The sequence below is a fragment of the Odontesthes bonariensis genome, chromosome 13 (genome assembly GCF_027942865.1).
Source record: "Odontesthes bonariensis isolate fOdoBon6 chromosome 13, fOdoBon6.hap1, whole genome shotgun sequence".
NCBI lineage: Eukaryota > Metazoa > Chordata > Actinopteri > Atheriniformes > Atherinopsidae > Odontesthes > Odontesthes bonariensis.
The window spans coordinates 22,681,214-22,704,769 of NC_134518.1; the positions used below are offsets into that span (position 1 = coordinate 22,681,214).

Sequence of the window (23,556 nt, forward strand, 5' to 3'; positions counted from 1 at the left end):
GGAACATGGAGCTGAATGTCATCTGTATAATAATGCTGGGAGCTGTTTGAAGGTGATTTTCCTGTATGTGTATCTAAGAGCAACAAATACCAGCATTTAAAACCTTAAAGGGTTAAAGTGACTTCCTGTTTACACTGTGAATTGCTCTTGATTGAGCCGACCTGTTTCCTAGCAACTCGTTCATTACTAAAGAAGACATGATGCAAGGTCCTGATGTAGTGATCAGGGACCTTAACTAGAGACAGTGAAGTTAAAGTGAGTGTTGCCTTGTTAAGTCGGAGATAACTCAGCAGCTTTGTACATCACACAACTGCCACTTTAGTTGTGGAAAAACAATGTTTTGGCCACAACGTGTCTCCTAAAACGGAGAACACATAATACATGCTTAACAAAAGTAGTGATTTTCGAACAGAACTTTTTATCATCCCTTGACATGAACAGGCCCAGTATTTTAGGTTTGCTATATAGACAATAAAGGATTAAGATAGAGAAGAAAAATGGAAGTGGTCAAATTTGGAGGAATACTTAGCTAAAATATTTATAAACACTAACAGTGTAATTCAATATAAATGTGTCGACATCATTAAATAAATGTAAATAAAATGTATAAATAGTTAACTGTTACTCTCTCGTGCTCTGGACTGTAACCACACATGTAAACTGGAGCATGTTGTGTCTCACGCTGAGTCTTAAGTCCTTAAGCAACAAACAACATTAGATTTAAAAACCCACAACAGAGCCAGAAATTAAACAAAAAATGGGAAAAAAAACAATAATCGAAACAACAAAATGACGATTCATTTAAAAAAATAAACAAAATGTCAGCAAACACCTAATTTCACACAACACGGCCTGAATAGAGATAACATACGTTAGCAAAAACACAACAAAGGATTAGAAAAAATGACCTACCCATTTGAAAAGAATTTAGAGTTTAGAAAACACAAAATGCTGGAAAACAATGTTTCTGAAGACACAATGTTTCACACAACACAGCCTCCAAAAAAGAAAGTATAACTTCAAACAAACACAACAGAAGTTTTACACATATTTATATGTAGTTGAGTGTATAAAGCTGTTTCAGAACATTTCAATAGACGACATTCAGAGAAAAATGTCTCAGAAAAGTGAAAAACATTTCTTAGAAATCATTGTTAAGAAACTATTTCTTCAACCTCACAGAAAATACAATAAAACTTCAGATGTACGGAGAACATTTCATATGTACGTTCTGTTTGTAGTTTCATGATTTTTGTTCAGTCTAATGTTGTTGTGCTCTGAATTAAAGGGTTTAAAAGGTGCTTCTCTTTGTGTTACGGTGGTTGGAGTAAATTTACACTCGGACACTGGATTCCTCTCCACAGCCTGGTCGTTTTTTAAGGCTTCCTTGTTACCTGGCAACCTGTTGCTGTGGGCGGGTCCTGTGTGAGTTCCTTGGCTACAACATTCCGGAACATTCCATGGAGGACTCAGGTGCTCCTCGGCCTCTGACTCAGCTGCAGCTCTTCACTGTGACACAAGAGGACACACAAACTACACCGTGCAGGTGCACTTTTTACCAGGTGGTCTTTAGGTTATTATTCAAACAGGTCACTGTTATTATTTCCCTTTTAGGGGGGTGGGTAACGCATTTTCTCATTTGATTTTACAGTCAGCAACAAGCTGATAGGAAACTAAATATGGATGCCGATGTTGCTCCTAACAGGTGTTTGATAACTTTTTCTCCATTACAAAGCTGGAAATATGTTTTCAGCTTAAAAAATATCAACAGCTTTTTTCTTTTTTTTTCGAGGGAAAGCAGTGCACATTTAGCTAGAATATACATCAGAAGATCATCTTTCTATTGTATTTTCCCCAAAGATCGATCATGTGCATATTTTTACGCTTATGTCATGAATTACAACAGTGTAAATAATGCTACAGTAATTGGTTTGGTCACACATCTGATTATAAATGTGTGTTTTTGTGGAGTATTGTATGCTTTTCTACCACATCTTTACCTGGTTAAACGTTTGGGGATTACTAAGTGGGAGAAAAGTTAAAAGAGCAGTGCAGGGTGGCTCAGAGCTGTCGGTGTCACACTCTCACATATTTTAGGGGTGAAGTGAGGATATGCATCAGGGAAGCTCATCTGTCCCTGTGCCTTCAGGAGATGTTCACACAGAGGAGTGTCGGCAGGAATGTTCGCTCCGAGGCTGTAAATATTTGGGCCTGTTTACCGATCCCTTTACAGCGGATTTGTTACTCCGTTCAAATGACCTGGATGGTTTTAGTCTCTGTCTCCTTCACAGAAACAGATTTAGGAAGAGTGATCCATCTCATGTGTTGAGATGGTTTGTGTTCCCATCATTGCCTCTTTTGATGATTTCCCGATATTCAAACCATATTAGAGCGATGAAAGCTTTACGGTTGTTCTGTTTGAGACTCACATGTTTGTATTTTCCACAATGTTCAACAGCTGCATGGCTGTCTGTCCTCCAGATATTTCTACTTTTGATGGCAACTTCAGTGACAATTCTGAGCTGTCTCTGGTCTCTGATATCTGCAGATACTCAGCATTCCCCTAGGAATTTCTCCCTTCTGGTATCATTTAAGGTTACCCAAATACTCAGCCCACACATTGGTGCTTGTTGTTCTTTAGCTCCTATCACATATTTCGGCACTGGTCTTTGCACCTAACAGAGAGGTAGTGTGGAAAGTATTTGTTTTATGAGAGCATGAAGACAGAATTTATTTGCTTTATTCATTTCCCTGTTGGGCTGTTGTTTTCAGGTTCAAGGTCTCTTCAAGGTCCTGATTAAAGTAACAAGAATAATATGAGTCGTCAGAATCAAAAGCCACAGGGTTTTGGGTCTCAGATGCTCTCCAAAAAATGAGATTCGTGGTATTTAACTTTTTTTTTTTTTTTAAGAAGCACTGTTGCAGATGCATCTGTTATTCTATCAAAGTGTGTTTGTGGTCGACATACTTCTAGTGGAGTTTTGACAAGTGATTTATTAGTGATAAGTGGATTTATTTAGCCTGCTGGAACAATGATTCCTGTTGCAGACATTATATTGGCTGAATAAATCAACATATGCTCCTCTTCTCTCCGAGTATGCAGGATAAAGGCCTGCTTTAATGTTGTTAAAGGAGACAAAAAGCCGACATTCTGTTGAGGATGACTTCCAGTCTTGGCAGCAGGCTCCCTCCTATACTCTGCCCAGACTGGTTAAAGATATGAGGAGACACTCTCCACCTCTCTCCTGATGGATTTCATCGCAGTCAGTTTGCATTCCTTAGTTCATGTTTTTGCTAACTGTGCTTTCCCCTTTTTTTTCTTCTCTCTTTGCCGCTCCCGCAGCCAAACTTAAATGACATCATGCCGAGGGGAAGTCAGGCTGAATACGTACCCACGAGGCCCTGCAGGAGAACCAGGGACCAACGGCAGGAGGAGTGTCTCCTCAACAGGAGGACGAGATATTTATCAGAGAGGAAAATCTTACGCCTATAAAGGTAATTCCTGGCACACGTGAAGCTCTTTGTCAAGTGCTGCAACAACACAGGGACTGAAATGTGGAAAATCTCTGTCCTGTTTTGAGCCAACGATGAGGAGGGCTTGAGGAGCGACAGATGGGATGGGAGGGCTTTGATGAAGGAGTGAAGAGGCAATAAATATATCTCGATGGAAAAAAAAGGCGACATAAAACATAAAACGCTCGGGCGTAAGCTGGAGAGAAGAAAGAGGACATTCTTTGTGTCCTGCTCTTTAAAGAGCTGCTCTCTGAAAAGGCTACAGTGTCTGCAGCGACATGAGGGTCCGGCTGAGGTCGGATCAAGACCCACAGGATTGTTATGAGAGGTTCAGTCCACTGTTTTGAAGTTCTTATGGCTTGTTTGCATCTCAAAGCCAATTATCAGATTAAAGGGTCCGCAGAAAACTAAACCCTTTAATTGCCTAAAGAAACTGTCTCAGGCTGTCACAGCAGGTCTGGTCGCACGACTCCTGATCCCTCGGCCCACCGTGTTGGCATGAAAATGACCTGAGAGTCAACCTGATTTACTTTCTTCATATAAAGGAGGAACTCTGCTGGTGCAATATGAGCCTGTTACAGACTATAACGTGTGCTCAGTGCCATGCACCACCTCAATGGAAATTTAAGGCATGCCTGCTCACATGTACTCAGTGTGAACTCATTCATCTGGAATCCAGCTACCAGTAAAGAGAGATATTAGAAAATTCCACTCAAACACTTTCAACTTCCCTGATTTGTTTTCCTCTCTCCTCCTTTCATCGTTCTGTGACAGGGTAATAGTGGACTTCCCTGAGAAGTGGTGAGATGTTAATGAACATGACACTCGTTTCTACAGAGGGGACAAAAAAAGAAGCAGGTGCCTTGTTTTCTTAAATGAATCGTGTTGGAAAGTGTGAGAATGTGGGACAGAGGAAGTGACTGACAGTGTGCAGGGTTGGGTGGTCGGGAGCCGAGCAGCAAGGTCACTGACCCTGAGGACTGGAAAGTTAAAGACGTAGACACGAAGATGAGGAACAATCTGTGAAAGGAGACATATTATGGCTGACTTTTTTGTTCTTTTACAAGCTGACACATTTTCCTGATCGCTTAATGACATTTTTGTGACATTCTTTGATCAAGATACAAAGAGACACAGTACATCTGCTCCCTTTTCAACCATGAACCATTTATAGCTGCTTTGAGAGAGTGGAGGGATCCACCTCTTGAAGCTTGATGTTACTGTATGAGAAGCAGTAACAGACAGAAAAATGCTTGACAGGCAGTTTTATTCTCAAATAGCAGACAGTTGATACTGATCCCAGTTCAATTCAGTTTTAATTCAGTGTATTTATAAAGTGCCAAATCATAACAAATGTCATCTCAAGGCACTTCAATGATACAGTCCAATTCAAGCCAATTAGAGTCCAATTCATGGTAAACATAATCCAATCAAATCCAATTAATTAAATTCAAAATTAGTCCAATTCACAAATACAAAGCCAACTCAAAAACCTTTTCCTAGCTAAGGAAACCAACAGATTGCACCAATCTCCCATCCTGAGCGTGCATGAGGCGACTGTGGAGAGAAACCACTCCCTTTTAACAGGAAGAAACCCTGTAAACAAACACTGTAACACCATTCAGTTGAGAGAGAGAAACACAAGTTAAAGACAACAATAATGCCAAATGTACACAATGTCATATGAGGAAATAAAAGGGGGAAAGCAAAGAGAAAAATGAGGAAAGTTGTGATATAGGAGGCCCCCCAGCAGTCTAGGCCTATAGCAGCTTAACTATGGGATGTTTCAGGATCACCTGAGCCATCCTCATTAAGGCACAGTCTCATTGCGAGTCATGCATGGAAGTGGCCCAGCTTGGTAAAAAAAAAGACACAGATGGAGTAACGTATTGGCCAGTCAGCCATTTAATACTACCGTTAAAAATCACAACATAACTCCTCGGTGATGTATCGGCAGTCAACTCCTCTGTGCGGTCTTTAGGTTTCAGAGGCTGATGTTAAGATCTGTTTCTTATTAAGGTTTTACAAATATCTGTTTTTGTAATGGTGGAAAATATTTGGTACAAATGGTTCATTCAGTAACAGATAGTAACTTGCAACTGGGTAAAATAATGAAAGAATGCAGAAAAGATATTCGATTTCCTCACATCAAACAAAGTACTCGGAGAGCATTATCTGCTCACTTCTGTCTTAGGTTCAGTGAACTATATAATGAATGAGGAGATTTGATGTTAATACCAAAGCAAAAAGCACAAGAGGGTTTGAATTTCCCACCTCTGAAGTACAGCAAATGTTTTGGAACTGAATTTGGCTGAAAATGAAGAAAACAAGGCTGGATATTTCTAGTTTGAGCTGGGAAAGGAAAGAAGAAATCTACTGCAGATCCAAACTGCTCACTGGTTTAGAAATTTTCTGACAGATGGTTTCAAACAAAGTGCCAGGGTTGTGTTTTTTTTAACTTTTTTAGTTGGCTGTGACTTCAGACACTCAAATTTATGCTCTCAAGCTCCCCGAAAGAGTTTTTTTTTTTCATAATTTGTCCAATTTGAGACTTATTTAATGAATAAGTATTATTTATTCATTTTGTTGAAGTATATTGTGAAATATTAGATATTGTGAAATTATATATATGTATATACTGACACCACTAGAAAACAGTACTGAAACCCTGTGTTCAGCTGAGATTTGTTGGTCACCACAGCCTTCACTGAATAACTTTTAGCTGCTCTCTCTTCTGGTCTATTGATTCTGCTGTTGGTGGAAAAACTGCTTCGTCTCATTTAAAAGGAATTTCTCCCACACACCAGCAATAAGTACATGTCTCTTTTATTTTGGTATTTTACACTGTTTGGTCAGTTATCAGCTTTTGGCTTATAAAGTACATCTTGGGGAAAAAGCAGCGTGTATTTGGGGACAGAAAGACGGTGCAGTGGGTTTGCCTCACAGCAACGAGGGTCCCGGTTTCAACCTCTTCACGGGCCTTCATGGGCAGAGCTTCTCATGTCAGAGTGTGTTTCTTCTCAGTGCTTCTGTTATCCTCCACAATTCAAAAACATGTGTATTAGATTATATGGTGATTCTACATTGGCTTTGTTTGAGTTTGAGCCTGAAGGACTGTCTGTCTCGCTGTTTTAGCCTTCTGATAGACAAAACCTGTGTGTGGTGGACCCCACTTCTCCTCCAATAACAGCAGAGATTAGCTCTAACCCTTCAGAAGCAAGTAAATAAATGAATAATAGTTTGAATATAATTAATCAACTTGGGAACTTTCCTGGTAATACCTACAGGTTAAGATTTTATAATGGTTACCTGTAGATTTCTTTTCTTTAGTCAGTATTATAAAAGTCTTTACATTTAGTTGAAAGATGACTACTGGATTGTCTTTTTGTGGATCTTTTTAGCTGTTTATATCTGTCAAAGTTCCTGAAGAACTGTCCCAAACTGACCAGAAACCATAGACTAAACACATATCTGTCCCCATATGTAAAATAATAGACACACAACATTTCTGTCTCTGAACACTTTAATTTGCTCAATACTTCAGCCACGATACACTGTAAAAGTGTTTGTAACCTTATAATTCTTTGCTGCATAATTTTAAAAGTCCAGATTTCCTCTTCATATAGATTAATCTCCTGCTGGTCAGAAAAATAACCTAATGAAACATTGAACCGAGTGCCTTTACTGTAACAATGCTATTAGAAACCAACAGAAAGCCAGCTCTCTTGACCAAAGGCTGTCCAATGTAATGATTGTCCCACCTGGTGTCCATTAAAACTGAGCACAATTTGTGATGTGACCTTCCTGTTCTGTCGAGCTATGAGAAGAAATATGCCATCAAACTGCAGCAGCAGTCTGTCAGTGTCATGAGGTCGATTCTCAGTGCAGGAATTTTCTCTGATCTGGAGCTGATGTGTTCTTGCTGGGTTTAATTGACTTTCCTTCCAGATGCCAAAGACATGTAAGTCAGGTAGATTTACAGCTTAAACTGAACAAACAAACAGAGTGTCTGTATGAGCCGAGTTAGAATCAGCTCTCACAGAAATACCAGAGACTGCGACCATTTAACACGACATGACATGGAGGTGGCACGTTAAAATTATGTGCCTGCATCACGGAGAGCAACACCATTCTCCTCCATTTTCTCAGTTACCACGGTGACTGCACCACCAACTTTCCATTATATCTGGAGATTTTACAGGCACTTGATCCATACGACAAAAAAAAGGACAAATGTTGTTTTGCCGATGATGTTGTGCCGAACAAACCATCGTTCTTTTGCAAAGATAAGCAACAGTAACTAAATACAAAGTGCTAATGACCAAAATAATAAGAATTTAAAAACAAAACTCTAAACCACGAGGAAAAATACCCGAACCTGCTGGGTAAAAGTCCATGAGAACAAAGCTGATTTTCCATTGACTTTGTCTCTATGGGGGTGGTGCACAATTTTAACATTTTAAGACTCCACCATCATGTGGTGTGAGGCCCGACTATTCTGAAACCTGTATATGTACGCTTCCCCACCACCCGAAGCATGGTGGGGGCTTGTTCTGCTCTCTGGTCCTTTATGACCCTCGACTAGACTCACCAGGTAAAACCTGAACAATTGAATTAATACTGACAAGCACAACAAATGGTTTCGGAAATTAGAGATATATTACCAACAGATGTGTTTTTAAGAGCCATTATTTCTTTCAACTGTCAAACGTGCTGCAGGTGGCTCCTCTGAAAAGTGAACCAAGAATGAACCTTCAAACATGTGTTGGACAAGCAGCAACTAATAACCATACAGGAGACAGGAGACAGGTGGGACACACATCAATTTATGCAGGGTGACAAATTGAGAAGAATATACTGGAAGCATATGTGAGTGTCTTTGATACGGTTTGCCAGAACATAGGCATTAAAAGCTTTATTGGTGACAGTTACACTTTATCATTGTGTTGTTAAAGATGACTGCTGAAAAAGTTGGGTGAATTTAGGTAATCGGGACATTTATTTTGCCATTTGTACGTCGATAGTTCATTCCATCCTTATCTATCAAGCTTATTGGATCCATATGCTGGACTCTTCTCAAATTCCTGAGACGTTTTTCGATCTACTCAAAAATAAACAATGTATATATCATGGCCAGAGGAGACGTGTCACCCCTTTTAGTGTATTTGTTATCAAAAGAGTAAAAGGTTGACTAGAGACTTCAAGCGGGTCTCTGTAATCTGGGAAACTTGAATTAGTCGTAGAAAAAAAAAATAACTTCTCCGTACTTCCCGCGTGCCAAGATCAAAAACAAATCCTTAACAATCACAATTGAAAAAAATCAGTTTTTAATAGATATTATAAAATCACACCAGAAACAAAACTAAAATGATCTAAATACAGAGAACATCAAGAATGATTTTCTCTATCCATGCTCAAAGTTAATATTGTTGATGTGTTCATGGGGACCTTACAATCACTGACCAAGTTGGTAACCTCGGAGTGTTGATAGACTCAGATCTGACTTTCAGCAGCCACATCAAAGCTGTCACCAAGGCAGCTTTTTACCACCTCAGAAATATCAACAGAATTAAAGGTTTCCTCTCCCAAAAAGACCAGGAGAAACTCATCCATGCATTCATCTCCAGTAGACTCGATTACTGTAATGCTCTTTTAACTGGACTTCCCAAAAAGAGCATTAAACATCTGCAGCTCATCCAGAACGCTGCTGCTGGAGTTTTAACCCGGACTAAGAGATCTGAACACATCACACCAGTTTTAAAATCTTTACACTGGCTTCCAGTCAGTCACAGAATAGATTTTAAAAGCCTGCTGATGGTTTACAAATCCCAGAATGGTTTAGGCCCAAAATACATCTGTGATATGTTCAGAGAATATAAACCCAGCAGAGCTCTTAGATCCAAGGACTCAGGTCAGCTGGTCCAGTCCAGAGTCCAGACTAAACATGGAGAAGCAGCATTTAGCTGTTATGCTGCAAACAAGTGGAACAAACTGCCAGTGGAGATTAAACTTTCACCAAATGTAGACATTTTTAAATCCAGGTTAAAAACATTTCTTTTCTCATGTGTCTATGCATGAAATATCTTTTAACTTATCTAGACTGTTGCCTGATTTTAAATTCATTTAAATGATTTTATTTGTTTCTCTTTATATTATTTTATGTATTTTTAATGCTTCTTGCACTCCCTGCTGCAATGCTTTTATTTTATGTAAAGCACTTTGAACTGTTTGTACATGAAATGTGCTATACAAATAAATTTGATTTGATTTGATTTGATATAAAGTATACAATCAAAACTGATTGACAGCTTTTAAAAATCTCCTAAAATTCATGCAAAAAGTAGTTAAATCTGAATTAAGCTGTAACTGGCTTTGTGTCGCAGTTATTTAACACGTTTGATTCAACATATATACTATTTTGTACAAGAAAAACTTGACTTAATTAACTTAAAACTAAGCGCGGCTGACCGGTTGCCGTTTGGAGTTTTATGCTCTGCAAGCCCACACAAGGGGTTGTCAATCTTATCTCAGTGCCTGCAAGGAAACAAATATTTGCAAAAATGCTGAGATGTTCTTATCATTTGTGTATCTTTTATCCTGTTTAATCTAAGCTTAACTTTGTGTGAGGAACAATGGAAAGAGGAGGACTGAAGAAGAGTGATCTGCAGTCAAACAGAAGCCGGGTTGCTCAATGCCAAACGCACATACACAAAGGAAATCACTTGTGCTGCCTGTCTGTAACACACAGACAGGCAGCGATACCATCACTGCCGACAGAGTTCACGTTTACACCTCTGTAGCCCTTTGCCTTCTACATTCCTGACCATCCACAATGATTCCCCTCTTTATCTCAGAGGGAATATACCGTACACTTAATCTGTCAACACCACGCTATTCACTGGGGTTTTATTAGTGCTGAGGAGCAGGTTGGGTCGGTGTTCCCTCTCGGGTGAGAGTGGTCACATGGTCCCGACAGGCTGACTTGTGTTCTTGTTGGGAGACTAAACGACAGTCCTGAAATCACCGTCGCTGTGACTGCGAGCTCTGTTTTCAGCACCCATCGAGCTTCAGCAAGATGAGAAGATCAGTGAAGTGTCCTAAATTCTGCAGGTTGACAAATCTGAAATCAAGGTCAAAGGACGACGTGAACGCTGGAGCCGACATGCCCCAACAGTCCCTGGTCTCAAGGGTATGATCTCTGAGAGTTTAGTTTAATTTAACATAGCTCTTGGCACTGATGATAAACGGAGTGTAGTTGTGCCAGAAACAAGATTTTTCTTGCTTGGGTGGAGCCGTTGGCAACCAAAGTAAATGCCAAAAGCCTGTTATCATATGCACACATATCATCTGTTACTGAGTCAGAATAAGAGAGACGCTCATGGTAATTCACGGCACTGAAGGTTTATTTTTTGTCAAAATAGAGCTAGACTGTAAATATCGACATGAGTCGGCAGTTTAATGCCAGGTCAAAGTTCTCCAGTGAAATAAAACTGAATGAATAAACACAATACTTGACAATTTTGTGAACCAAAGCGATGTGCTTCTGACTCATTTTGAAGTTCATTGACTTTTGCAATGCAAATTCCTGGGCATGAGATGCAGGAAACCTAAACTTTGGTTTCCAGCCCTGCACCGCACCATTTTACTTTTGTTCACTTGACATTTCTAAGGGTTTTTTCGCCAAAGAGCAAAGTATTTGCCATGTTCTCAGGTGTTACTTTAACTTGAAATCAGATCAGGTTGCAAATGTCCAGAAAGCTGATATCATCAGTTGTTTAACGAAAATGTAAAGTAAAAAATTAAACGTTTAATGTTAAAATACTTGCTAATAGCTGTGACTAACTCACAATCTTGCTTTACAAGAACAGAACAGCTTTAAACACTGAAGTGTGGCTTTAGATGTTTACACTCCTCCATCTGTGATGCAAATAATTTCATTGTTTATTTGAAGGGAGTCTGAGTAACATTCACTGATATAAATGGACTGAAATATAATTTTAGAGGCTTGTGCTATGGTTCGAGCATAGAAACACTATTCTGGAGTTAGAATTCAGGGTCTGCACATCCAGTAGACAGTCTGAGTGCAAGTGAGAGTGGCATCCAAACAAACAAACCAACATGTGACAACAACTTTACATTCCCTATAACTCTCAGCTGCACTTTAGTACTGCTCAGAAAAAGTTTGTATATTAACACACTAAATTTAATTCATGAAGGTGGTGAACTTCATAATAAAGATGTTAGCATTATTTGTTTACTTCTTGAGCATGTCCATGATAAACTTTACACCTGTTAAACTAATTGTCATTGTTTAGCATCTGTATTAACAAGTTAAGAGTTGTGATGCCAGGATTGAACTGATAGTTTTCTTTATTTTGGGGATTTTTTACCAAATGTTGCCATACAAACATGCTACGCTAGCATTGTGAACAAGATAAACATTACACATGCTTAACGCGTCCGCATGATGACTATATACCATAATAAGTTAGCATGTTGAAGTTGTGTAGGACTAATTAGCAAATATTATCATGCTAACATGCTAGGCTAGATAATGAACACTAACCTACATGCTAAGTTGCTATCCTGCTATGCATTTTACTGTTTGTATTTTAAATATACTATTACTTTAGTGTACAACCGATAACATTTACAACCACTTTAGCTGTGCCTGGTCCAGTCATCCTTCGAAGTGATGAAAATTAAAACAATCGCATTGTGATACAATAAAATCGTGAACAGATGAATATTATATCTGCTAAATTTATTAGCATTGTCATTGGGAGCATATTAGCATGTTGATATTAGCATTCAGATCGAAGTACTCATTTGATAGATTTAGATTTAGCATTTTTTTATCCATAAATATTATTATAACTTTGTATGTAGGAAATGTCAAGAATTTAAACCGGACTATGTACACTCATTTTTGACATGTTAGTAAAATAAGAAATCATAAAAGGTGACAGTATGCTGTAAATATAGGATTATAACATGACTTTACTAACTGCCGCCTCTCAGCAGGCAGGCACCGGAGGGGCGCTAGGACCTTGGGGACGGATCCTTCATGGAGAGAAAACTTTCTTTTCTGAACAGAGGCTGTATTTGTTGCTCTGTGTCTGAACTGGACAGGTTGTAGAGGACGTCGGGACATCCACTCTGCACCTGGCACTTCATTTGTACACGCTATAAAAGGGCAAGCAAAGATTCCCCTTCTGGAGAATAAAAACAGAGATAGGAGAGGAGGGAGAAGCTACCTGTCACCAGAGATAATGAGAGAAACCTGGAGAAATGATCAAGAGGGACTCGTCTGATGGGGTGGACAGTCTGACTGCGATGTAAACACGGACCAGCGATCTCTTGTGATGAGATAAGGTATTCAAATTTCTTGCTTTGGTCAATGTTTTCCAGAAACATTTTCCCTGGCTGTGACTCTTGGGATGCCTGGAATGATCAATTTGTGCCATGTTGACTTGTCCTTACATGAATGAAGTTGAAGAGATTTCCAGCCACTTTGTGAGAGGGTTATTCAGGATTCAAGTTTTTTTTTGCTTACAAATAGGTTAATTTGGAAATAAAATAAAAGAGGGAGCTATCTGTCACGCCTCATTTTACTCTACTGTAAACATATTTTTCAATATATCAAATAGCTCTTGGATTTTTAACAGGGAGTCTTCAACTTTCTGGATACCTGCCTATTATTGTACTAAAAAGAGAGGATAATGACTGAAAATATTTGCTTTTCTTTCCATCATTTTTCACTATGATCTCAAGTTACAGTGGCAGCCCGAAGATCAACACCTTCCAGCATGTTCCTCTCAGTTTACTGTCACATTCCTTTAATTTGATCTGAAGGTGTCTCTAAAACTTCAGCAACACTTGTTCTTTATAGTGTTTCAGCTCTGAAAACACTCCTGAAACTTAACTTACATCTGTTTCTCTTGGGTTTGATTCATTCTGTGACCTGTTTGCCACATTTATTGCATTTAGTTTTTTTTTACAGTGTGTCTAAATTAGAAGTTATTCTACTACCTCACACCCCACCACAGTGATCGGCTGCAGCTGTCATGTAAATGGTGCATCAACATGGAGGGAAATGTACTTTTCCTTGCTTACATGTGCTTTTTGTTGTAACTCAGCCTCCTCTGCAGTGTTACACACCTCATAGGTGTGTGTGCAAGCCCCACCCAGTCTTTTGTTAGGAATAATGATCTGCCGCCCTGCCTCGACTTGTTGCTTCTCACTTTCTGCACACCTGCTCTCGCTGTGCCATGAGTGCCTGGGGATCCACAGTCTTTAGAGGGGATCAAATATCTCCTTGTCCCTGCTAATCTGTTCTGAACGCTCCATGTAGGCTGTAATGCAGTTAATGTTTGATAGAAGAACCCCTTATTACCTCTGAGCTTCAACGAATATTTGACAGCAGAGCTGCTACTGAAGCCGGCCTCAGAGTGTCGCACTCCGCTTTGTGGGGGCCGTGTCACTTTGTTTCCTCGTTTTTGGGACCTTTCTTTGGAATTTGTCCGTGACTTTTTGTGCCAAGTGGACTGTATAACGCTTGTTTGATTCCCTCAGGCTGAAATCAGATTTTTTTCTGGTAATCTATAATGTAGGAACAAGAGGCTCATTGTTGCCTCGCCACAGCAGATGAAGTTCAGGCCTGCATTGCAACACTACAGTTTGTAAGCTGACCCCCACCCGCACAGTCGCTGTGATTTACAATCAACTGCGAAAGAGTCCGTGAGGGATCAGAGTTGGTGTGTTTGTGAGGCTTCTTGTTTTAATGAGGTTTTACTCTGTTGTTTGTTTGGCAGATGTTGGTGAGCTGTTTTCCTCATGAATGATTTATTTCTGTGTACTTTCAGTGTTTTCCATGATGATAACGCACCTGCTCCTGCTCCTTCAGCACCTCCTCCCCCTCACCTTGTCTCTCCTCCACCCTCCTCACCATCCTCCCGTCCATGTCCCCACGCTCGTCCCTCACACACCGACGCCTCTCACCCGCTCCCGCTTCAGCGCTCACGGTCAGCTGGACTTCACCACCCACTGCAACTCCAGCTGTTTCCACAGAGGAGCGCTGGAGGAGCCGAGGGAGCAGCTGACCGAGAAACTGGCCTTTGAGACGCTGTATGCGGACGGCTCCCGCACCCTCACCACAGTGGACGTGGAGGGTGATGATGACTTTGAAGGAGGAGCTCAACACCCGCCGCCCTGGAGACGTCCAGGTGGGAAGCCCAGGCACAAGCGTGTGAGGCGGCAGATCTACGGAGCAGACGGACGTTTTAACATCCGAGGGGACAACTTCCTGTTGGACTATCCTTTCTCCACGGCCGTGCGCATCTCCACCGGCTGCACGGGCGTTCTCGTGTCTCAGCAGCACGTCCTCACAGCTGCCCACTGCGTTCACGATGGGAAAGATTACGTCAACGGAGCACGAAAGCTCAGGGTGGGCTTCCTGATTCCTCCATCCATCAACAGCACTAAAGCCGGCTTGACTTCTGCCAAGAAGCCTCTGGTCCGCTGGGTGCGGGTGAAACGTACCCGCGTGCCAAAGGGCTGGATCCAGGGTCCCCAGGACGTCAGCATGGACTTTGATTACGCCCTGCTGGAGCTGCGCTGGCCTCACAGACGACCCTTCATGCGCCTGTCAGTAGCTCCCTCCTCTGACGATCTGGCAGGGAATCGCATCCACTTCTCTGGTTTTGACAGCGACAGGCCCGGGGAGCTGGTGTACAGATTCTGTCCTGTGGAAGAAGAGTCAAGCGACCTGATATACCAGCACTGTGACGCCCGCCCTGGAGCCAGCGGCTCAGGAGTGTACGGACGAGTGTGGGACAACAGTTTGGAGCGCTGGGAGAGGAAGGTTATTGGAATCTTCTCTGGACACCAGTGGCTGGAGATAGACGGGGAGAACAGGGATTACAACGTGGCTGTGCGCATCACTCCTCTGAAGTTCGCCCAGATCTGTTACTGGGTGCACGGAAACCGATTAGACTGTGTCCAAGACTAAGGAGGGTTTTAGATTTAGCCTGAAAAACATGAGAAAGCACAAAGTGACTTTAAAAAAAAAAAATACAGGGTTGAATGTTAGTTATTACTTCTGGAGAAAGACGAGTGAAAACAGGCTTAAATCCAAGCAGGAGACTCAGTCTACACCAGTAATCAGATCAGCTTTTGGATCTATTTCCTTCATTGAGTTACCCCCCCCGCCCCCCTGTATTTAATTTGCTCCCTGTAACCTCTGCTCCTATTAAATAAATCTGCTTGTGAGATCATCACGACGGCATGTTTAACCCGCACAGATTAATAAAGCCGTCAGTTTTTCCACAGCAATAACTCGAGCCATTTTTTATTCTTTTTTTACAAGAGGGATAACGCACTTCTCCCCGTGTGTCAGTAGCAGCAGATTATTTTCCTGCTGTGGATGACCGTAATCTACTGACGACATGCTCCCATGTTTCCTGCTCTCTCTTCAGGGACAACTGCTTTGGTGTTTTGATAACTCTTCACGCATAGTTCAGCTGCTTCTCCTCATGATCTGCATTGAGAAAGAGGACCGATCTTAACATTTAGGCAGAGAGTGGACTGGAGACACAGAATGTTAACTTTATTTTTTTTTTCCCGAAAAGGGCTTGACATATTTTAATAAACAGAGATTTATACGCGTTTGTGTGCAGTCTTCTTTCAGCAGTGTTAGTGTGCCCTCCTGTGGTCACAGCGGGTACTGCAGCTCCAGAGTCTGTTGACACATACTGTCCAGCTAAATTGATTGTTCTACTTTTAAATGAAAAACACTTAACCTTTCTGACATTACCCAGCTCAGTGTGTTGGATGAGTCTGCTTTATAATTAATGAGCAATTAGGTTTAAACATTCATCAGTACATTACATAACTACTATCAAATAAGGCTGTAGCCCTGTCATGAGATCACTTCCCATCCAGCTACAGACACCTCTACACAGGTTTGAGTTGGATGAATGTTACTTTGATTTATAATAAAATTCAGATTGATGCATAAAACCAGAAAATAAAATGGAAGAAAAGTAGAACAAATCAGTAGTTTAGTGCTTTTTATTAGAGATAAGGAGACGATACAAAACATCCACCATTCAGTTTTCAATCTAAACTCTGATCGCTGCTCCTTCATATACACATCGCTCCCCATCAGACCATCATAACACCCACGTTTTTAAAATCGAGGAAATCCTGGTTTTAACAAGTAAGAGGAATGTTGTCTGTTCATTACATCAAGTGCCATGTTCTCTGAGCCAGAACTGGAAATAAAAAGGAATCACTCGAGTTTTGGAAATTGCATGTTCAAAAAGAAAAAGACCAATGAAAGAACAAAACAAAGAAAAAGGAAGCGTCTAAAATTAACCGCCCCGCCCCCTCAGAAGGTTTTGATACATCTTGTGCAATCGAGAGTGAATTAGTTTTTTTTACTACACATCTAGTCTCAACTAACACACACTTAAAAACTCAACTAGAAGTTTGGCAAGAAAAAGAAAAGAAAAAATGTAGTTGGAACAATGTCAGAATGTTTTGTCAGGATTCAACGGCTGGAAAAATTAGAGTTTGCTGCCCGTCACTTTCTCTGCAATCATTCAAGTGGAACCCAGAAAGAACAAAACTTGTCCTTCAAACACGAACAAATGTGTATTTAAACTTCATCATCCTTCATCAGTTGTATCTTTATGTGTTTTGTTCATAATCTGTATTACGCATGAACTGGAATGACAGTCTGCATTTTTTTTTACTTTTCTTCTTGTTTTTTTTTTTTCTTCTTTTAAACTGTCACTCGACCCCCCCACCCCCCCATCCACGACCCACCCACTATTTCCCTCCCCAAAGAGTCCCACAAATGGTGCCAGTTCTGCTTTTGCCCCTTCTCCGCACCAAACTGGAATGAACAGCTAAACCCAACAGATGTGTCTGAGAAGCTTCAATCGAAGCCGGAGATGAGGGGAGTGCCTTTTATAAAGGGGATCCCTCCAGGCTGATTACTGATGAGCCACCGAGCTTTTCTGCCAGGGTGTGCCGGTCTTTGAGGTCTTCCAAACCGTTCACCTGCCACTCGTGCTTAATACCTGAAACAAAAAGACAAAACAGGTCAGAATCGCACATCTATGAGCCTTCAGAGAAAATACTCTCACCAGCGGGCCGCCATAAGCTCATGATACATGCGCGTCTAATTTATCATCGATAATAAAGAAATGATTCACTTATCCAGCAAACACTACCAGGCAATAAGAGTCATCTAAATAACACAGAGTCAGATATATAGATATATTTACAATGACTACTTTAAATGGGACAGTTCAGTGGGTATAAACCGCTGACATATCGATATCACCTCATGATGAGCTCGACCATTTAATGAAATCACCACAAACACAGGCAGGCCAGTTATCCCTGTGGAGTCTCACACGAGCATATGTTTTTCAGGAGATTCTTCCAAGCTAAAAAACACCTGTCCGCACCATCTTTACATAAGTGATGAGAGTGAAGCAGCTGCGGGCTGGAGAGCCAAAAACAACGAGCTGAGAGCCAGAGTCAGGTGACCCGTCTCTCTGGGTTTGGTACAAGAATGTTTGCTGAGTCATTTGACTCGGTGCGTGTGTTGGGTGGAGTTCGGGTTTGTGTTGAACACACAGCTACGCACCTTCAAATTTTCTCTTGATAGCATCTTTTGAGCTGGCATAGATCATCTTGCTCTTCAAAGGAGCGCTCTCAGGAGCCCTGCAACATGTGGGAGAAACATTTAAGCCCGACGTCGTCACAAGTTGATGTCATTTATTTTACGATAACGGCTTCTCTCACCAGAAGATAAAGACCAGGTCCTCCTTCTTTGTTTCTTTGGTCTCATAGGTGGCGTCGTACAGAGCGTAGCGGCAGTCATCTGGGGGCAGCATCTTCACAAAGTGCTGGTATGGGTCCTGGACGGTGGTTCCCAAGTCACCCTGCAGGATCTCTTTGCCATCATCCAGAACAATGTTCTTGAGGTCCTTGCTCAGGCAGAACAGAATGGCCTTCTTCCTCTTTCTCTTCTCATCCTCGTTCGCCTGAGCCTTTCGCACCTTCATCTCATTGAAGACGGTGATAACTTCATCTGTGACTTTCACACCGGAGGCCTGAGGAGAGATCAGTCCGTTAATACCAAGTATTTACAGGTAAACAACGCAGCTGCAACACTTTGTTACTTGTTGTAATACAGAAAATCCACCAGCATTTTAAAAACAGTTACCAGTTTAATTATGCAAATTTCCCACGATGGTAAAAAAGGTGCGGATGAACGAGTTCAATTGAACCGTTTCATGGAAAACAAAGCAGGTTTTTTACCATAATCCAAAGATAAAATGCGATCAGTGTTAAAAAGGGCCCAACTGATCTAATAAACATACATTTGGAGTTAATCTGAAGCTCAAATCCTAAATTACAGCTGTTTAGATATTTTTGGTCATCTTTAACACATTGAGCACTATTTTGACAATAAACCAATTATAAGTTTAATTTTAATAATAATAATAATAATAATATGAAGCAGTTCCCATAGTCTGAAATAGGGCAGAACTGATTACTTAAGTATATTAAATACAGACATAATGGAGAAGAGCCTGAGTGGGCGGCACGTGACAATCACGCGCTCACAACAGGAAAGCTCCTTAGGAGGACCACTGATAATATGGATTGAAATGTAAAAGGTGCGGTCATGACGAGCCGTCAGCCGTGTTGGTGCTGGAAGAAGAGAAGCTGTGTAAAATCAATCAGAAAACCATCTGTGATGCAAATGGAGTCGGCACCAATGAGTCAGTCGGTCGGGTCAGGCTGAGGAAAATCTTACGAGAAAATACGACGAGTCCAAAGTCCAGTTTGAATTTGAATGCTGCTAACAGGTGTGCCCACACTAAAAGACTATGATTAGGGCAGTAGCTATGACACATTACTCGAGTGGTCATGAGGAACCAGTCATGTTTCTCTGCCATAAAGACGGTGAGGGTGGGGTCAGGAATGAAGCATTTTAGTGCAGCTTTCAGACAAAAACAATGGAGCCTCTGTTCTAATACAGAATACAAATCAGTCGCATCGCAAAGTCACTGCTGCTTCATAAACTCACTGAGTCAAGTCTTCTGACTCCGTTTAAAGGCACGCCATCACAAGATTATGCAGTCTCTGGAGAAAGCAGCTTCTATCTACCAGCGATGTGTCAGTGGAATAGAAAAAAAAAAAAAAAAAAAAACAATGAAAAAGGAAACAATGGGACGGGAAAGGAACCAAACTGCAGACACGGTGTGTTTGCTCAGGGCGTTAAAGGCCTGTGTTAGATAACAGTCCATTTCAAAGTAATAATTAACCAGCAAACAACTTTAAACTCCTCATTAATAAAGTAAGCATTGTAACTCAACACCCCGATGGTCCTTTTTGCAGTTTGTCTCAAATATTTGCTTAAACTACACATTTCTAAGCTCTGCACAGACAGAGCACATGACACTGCATTCCTCCTCCATGGTGGTTTTATCAGCTGGTTACAGGAAGACCTGCATGCTTAAAGTACATTTTTAATCTTTTTACTCCTCCTCCAACACTTTAATTTGACCTAATTTACCACCATATCGTTTGCATTATGGCTGTTTGTTGTAGCAGCACGTAACACGATGGGCACCCTGACTACGGTAACGTGCTGTCATCTTATCTAATCGTAACCACTGATATTGTCCTTTACGATACTCAAGGTTCAACTAAAGTAGCCTCAGCCCCAAAGTCCGTAATTTGTTTACCCACCGGCATAATTAAAATTAGAAACCTGCAGCCTTTAAGGTCGATGACATTTTCAGCAGCAAGTACAGGCCTGACGGGCCTAGATTCAAACTTTAAATAAAAAAAATTTAAAAAAAAGAGTGTGGAGCAGGCAGAATATGTTGATGTCAGACTGTAAACTGTGAGAAAAACGCTCAGACTGTAAATAACAAACACAGGCCGGTTTTATATTTTTGTGCTGCACAAAAACAACGCGAGAGACTCTTATGTTTAAGGACCGTGTATGAATGAATGGATATACTCGGCAATTGTTTTCCTTTGGTGATGTGAGGTTTTCCCAATGGTGTGACGTGCATGTGGCGCGTGTTAAACGCTGTACAAGTTGGATGCGCAACTAAAAAGAGAAAAAAAAAGGGATGCGCAGCATCGACAATGAGGATCCACAGACACCGGCCCGTTAGCCTTGGCTGGCTCATCCTAAACTACCAAACTAGCGTTACGTAATGGGGACAATTTGGTTAAATGTGCGGCATAAACTTATAAATAAACGGCAAGCTGTCCGTAGGTGAAACGGCAGTAGGTTAAAATCAAAGATGGTGCTGTTATAAAACAGCCAGGAATCAGACAAAATGGTCTTTGCACCAAATTCAGGGTGGGGCCATGAATGCAGCACACGCACATGTGTGCGCTAGCTTCCTAAATAAGGAAAGACTGCTCAAACAACACCGCCAGGCGATTCAATTATTGTTGGAGCGACATTTGTTACAATCCTACAGGTTATCCGTTTCCTATTAACGGCGGGTAGAAATGTCCTGATGTGTAGCCCGCAGTCAGCCGGCATCTCAGACACCGTCTGAGTGGAAGCCGTGAACAGACAAAGAACCAGGAAATCACGGCTAGCGCCATCATGGATGTCATTCCCTGCTGTGGCTAACGGAGCTACTTCAGCTAACGCTAGCGTTAGCATCGGAGTTATGATGAGGAAGAATCGACGTAGAGAGGCCAAATAAAGGAAACATGATGCAAGGAAAACACTGAGGCAGCGTCATGGCAACGGTGTGGACGTTAACTCAGACAGGGCCCCACAAAGAAGCAGCTTTACGTCGGCCAAACACGGGAAGAACAACGAAATGGCGCCAGTTGTTTTGAATCGTTGGTAGTTTATTTACAAAAATCGTGTCAAAGCTTACTTCAGCGATAGTCCGCCACACGGAAATATTATAACGCGCGGATCTGCGGTGGTTCGTCGCGACATTCCCAGCTAGCTGTCCCGGTTTCCCCGCAGGAGAGCCGTTCTTAGCCCGGCTCCTGCGGCACACAACCCGGCTTGCTATATGTGATGCTAAAACCTTCCCAAAACGAGCTAAATTAACACGAATTCACCTCAGACTTCCCTGCATGTTGAGAATCAACCATATTGATCCGTCAAACCAGAGAGAGGGTCTTGAAAACTCATTAAACACGAAGTCAAACTCACCATTGCAGGAGCTCTGAATAGGTCAGCGTCTGGGAGAAATTGAATGGGCTGATGGTGAACTGTCGGTCTCGCTCACAGACAGAATACGCAGCGGGCACGCGCATGAAAGCGCGGTCACGGCTTGAGCAATGTGCACGAGCGGGAGCGCCTGTGTGCTACCCACGACAGCCCTGCTTTGTTTGTTGTTTTTTAACTAGTTACTAATGGATTTGCTCCTCTGTGATACCGCAGATGAGACCGATGAACTGGCCCCAGTTTTAATACACAAACACACATATTTCTCTGTTATTTTTACACATTTGTTTTTCATTCTTGTCATTACTGACCACCGTCACTGGACGTCTCCTTAAATGGCGACTGTTTGAAACAATAAATAATTTCCCTCTCGGGATTTTAACCCCCTCAGCCCCCCCATGTTTTTTTTCAATTTAATCTCCAAATGCTTTCTTAAAAATAATTTTATTTTTTGTTGATTCTACGAACCAAATCACTTACCAGCTGATTATCGTAGAGTATTATGGGGACATGTTTACGAAGTAGCATTTGAATAAGTCTGCAAATCCCTGCGAATATATCGTGTATTGACCTTTCCAATTTTTTTAATAGAGCTACATAAGTGCGAACAGTGGGGTTTAAGTTCTAGGTTATATTTGCGGATATAAACCCCATTTTGTAGTTTTTATTGTAACATCTGATATAAGACCATGAGAGCTTTTGGCTGTTGTTGTAGTGATTAATGTAGGTGAAGTATGTTTTTTTTAAAAAGGGGGATACGTGCTATTATTTATTATTTCAAGGGCAGGTATTGATTAGTAAAGCGATCTCCCTGCGGTTCCGACGGACAGTCAGCTGCCAGCCGGGAGCAAAGCGGGTTTTTAGGGTGGGAGGAAATTGTCCCTCTTCCCTCCCCAGCAGCTCCCTCCCTCCCTACCCTCCTCCTCCCCCTCTCCTCCCTCCCCTTGGAGCCGTTTTTGTTGCACTCACTTCCAAATATGGAAGCGAACGGTGAACGGCGGCGGTCGGTGCACGCGCCTCGGTCACGGCGCCAGGAGGGCCGGGCCGCGGAGCTGATCACCATATAAGGAGACAAGGGACGCGAAATTCGCTGTGGAAGATTTTTGTGCAGCATCGCGCGGTGGGGAGAGAGACGGACACCGCGAGGCGGGTAGCACGAGGATGGGAGGCAGATATCCAGGGAGGAGGAAACGAGGAGCGGAAGATGAGGGACAAGAATGACAAACGAAATGCACACATTTTGTACTAAAAACGTCCCTCTGACCTGAGCGAAGTGACGTCGGTGTGGTTGTAAAACACCTAACTGACCTACATTATGATTAAGAATAAAAGTAAATGTAGATAAACTCAAACTACCTCTCTCGTTTGTCAAAGATTAATGGCCATTTTTGTTCATTCTGCTATGACAACCGTTCGTACTGTCTCATTACCTCACTCCACTGGAGACAGATTAGAGAATGACCCGGCTAATTATTCAAAAGAGATAACTGAAATGATCACAAAGAAATATAAAGGGCGATAAAGTGAGAGAAAATGACCAAAATGAGACGCACAAACAACTCAAATATGACCTCAAAATGAGACACAGAATGGCCACAGAGATGCGAAAACACCTAAATGAAATGCAGAAGAAGCAAAAATGGCCATAAACAAACACAAAGAGAAGCACCACAATACACAAAATGAGCAGAGATTCAACCACACAGATGTTAAATAATCCAAATAAGATGCAGAATAACCAAAATGTGGCAAAAAGAGAAGATTTAGAACACGTGTAAAAGCGTGAAACAAAGGGA

General features: G+C 41.5%; 2 protein-coding genes across 2 annotated transcripts; one reads left to right on the plus strand and one right to left on the minus strand.

The window, feature by feature from the left end:
- The first annotated feature begins 12,631 nt into the window (after window positions 1-12,631).
- Window positions 12,632-16,178, plus strand: prss23 (serine protease 23). Its single transcript, XM_075480683.1, has 2 exons — window positions 12,632-12,888; window positions 14,379-16,178. Exon 2 carries the CDS (start codon window positions 14,387-14,389, stop codon window positions 15,521-15,523), a length of 1,137 nt encoding a protein of 378 aa, XP_075336798.1. The 5' UTR covers window positions 12,632-12,888; window positions 14,379-14,386; the 3' UTR covers window positions 15,524-16,178.
- A 388-nt stretch (window positions 16,179-16,566) lies between these two features.
- Window positions 16,567-21,855, minus strand: cfl1 (cofilin 1). Its single transcript, XM_075481608.1, has 4 exons — window positions 21,746-21,855; window positions 18,334-18,644; window positions 18,176-18,252; window positions 16,567-17,600 (listed from the first exon to the last, which is right to left on the minus strand). Exons 1-4 carry the CDS (start codon window positions 21,746-21,748, stop codon window positions 17,488-17,490), a joined length of 504 nt encoding a protein of 167 aa, XP_075337723.1. The 5' UTR covers window positions 21,749-21,855; the 3' UTR covers window positions 16,567-17,487.
- Between the last annotated feature and the right edge of the window lie 1,701 nt (window positions 21,856-23,556).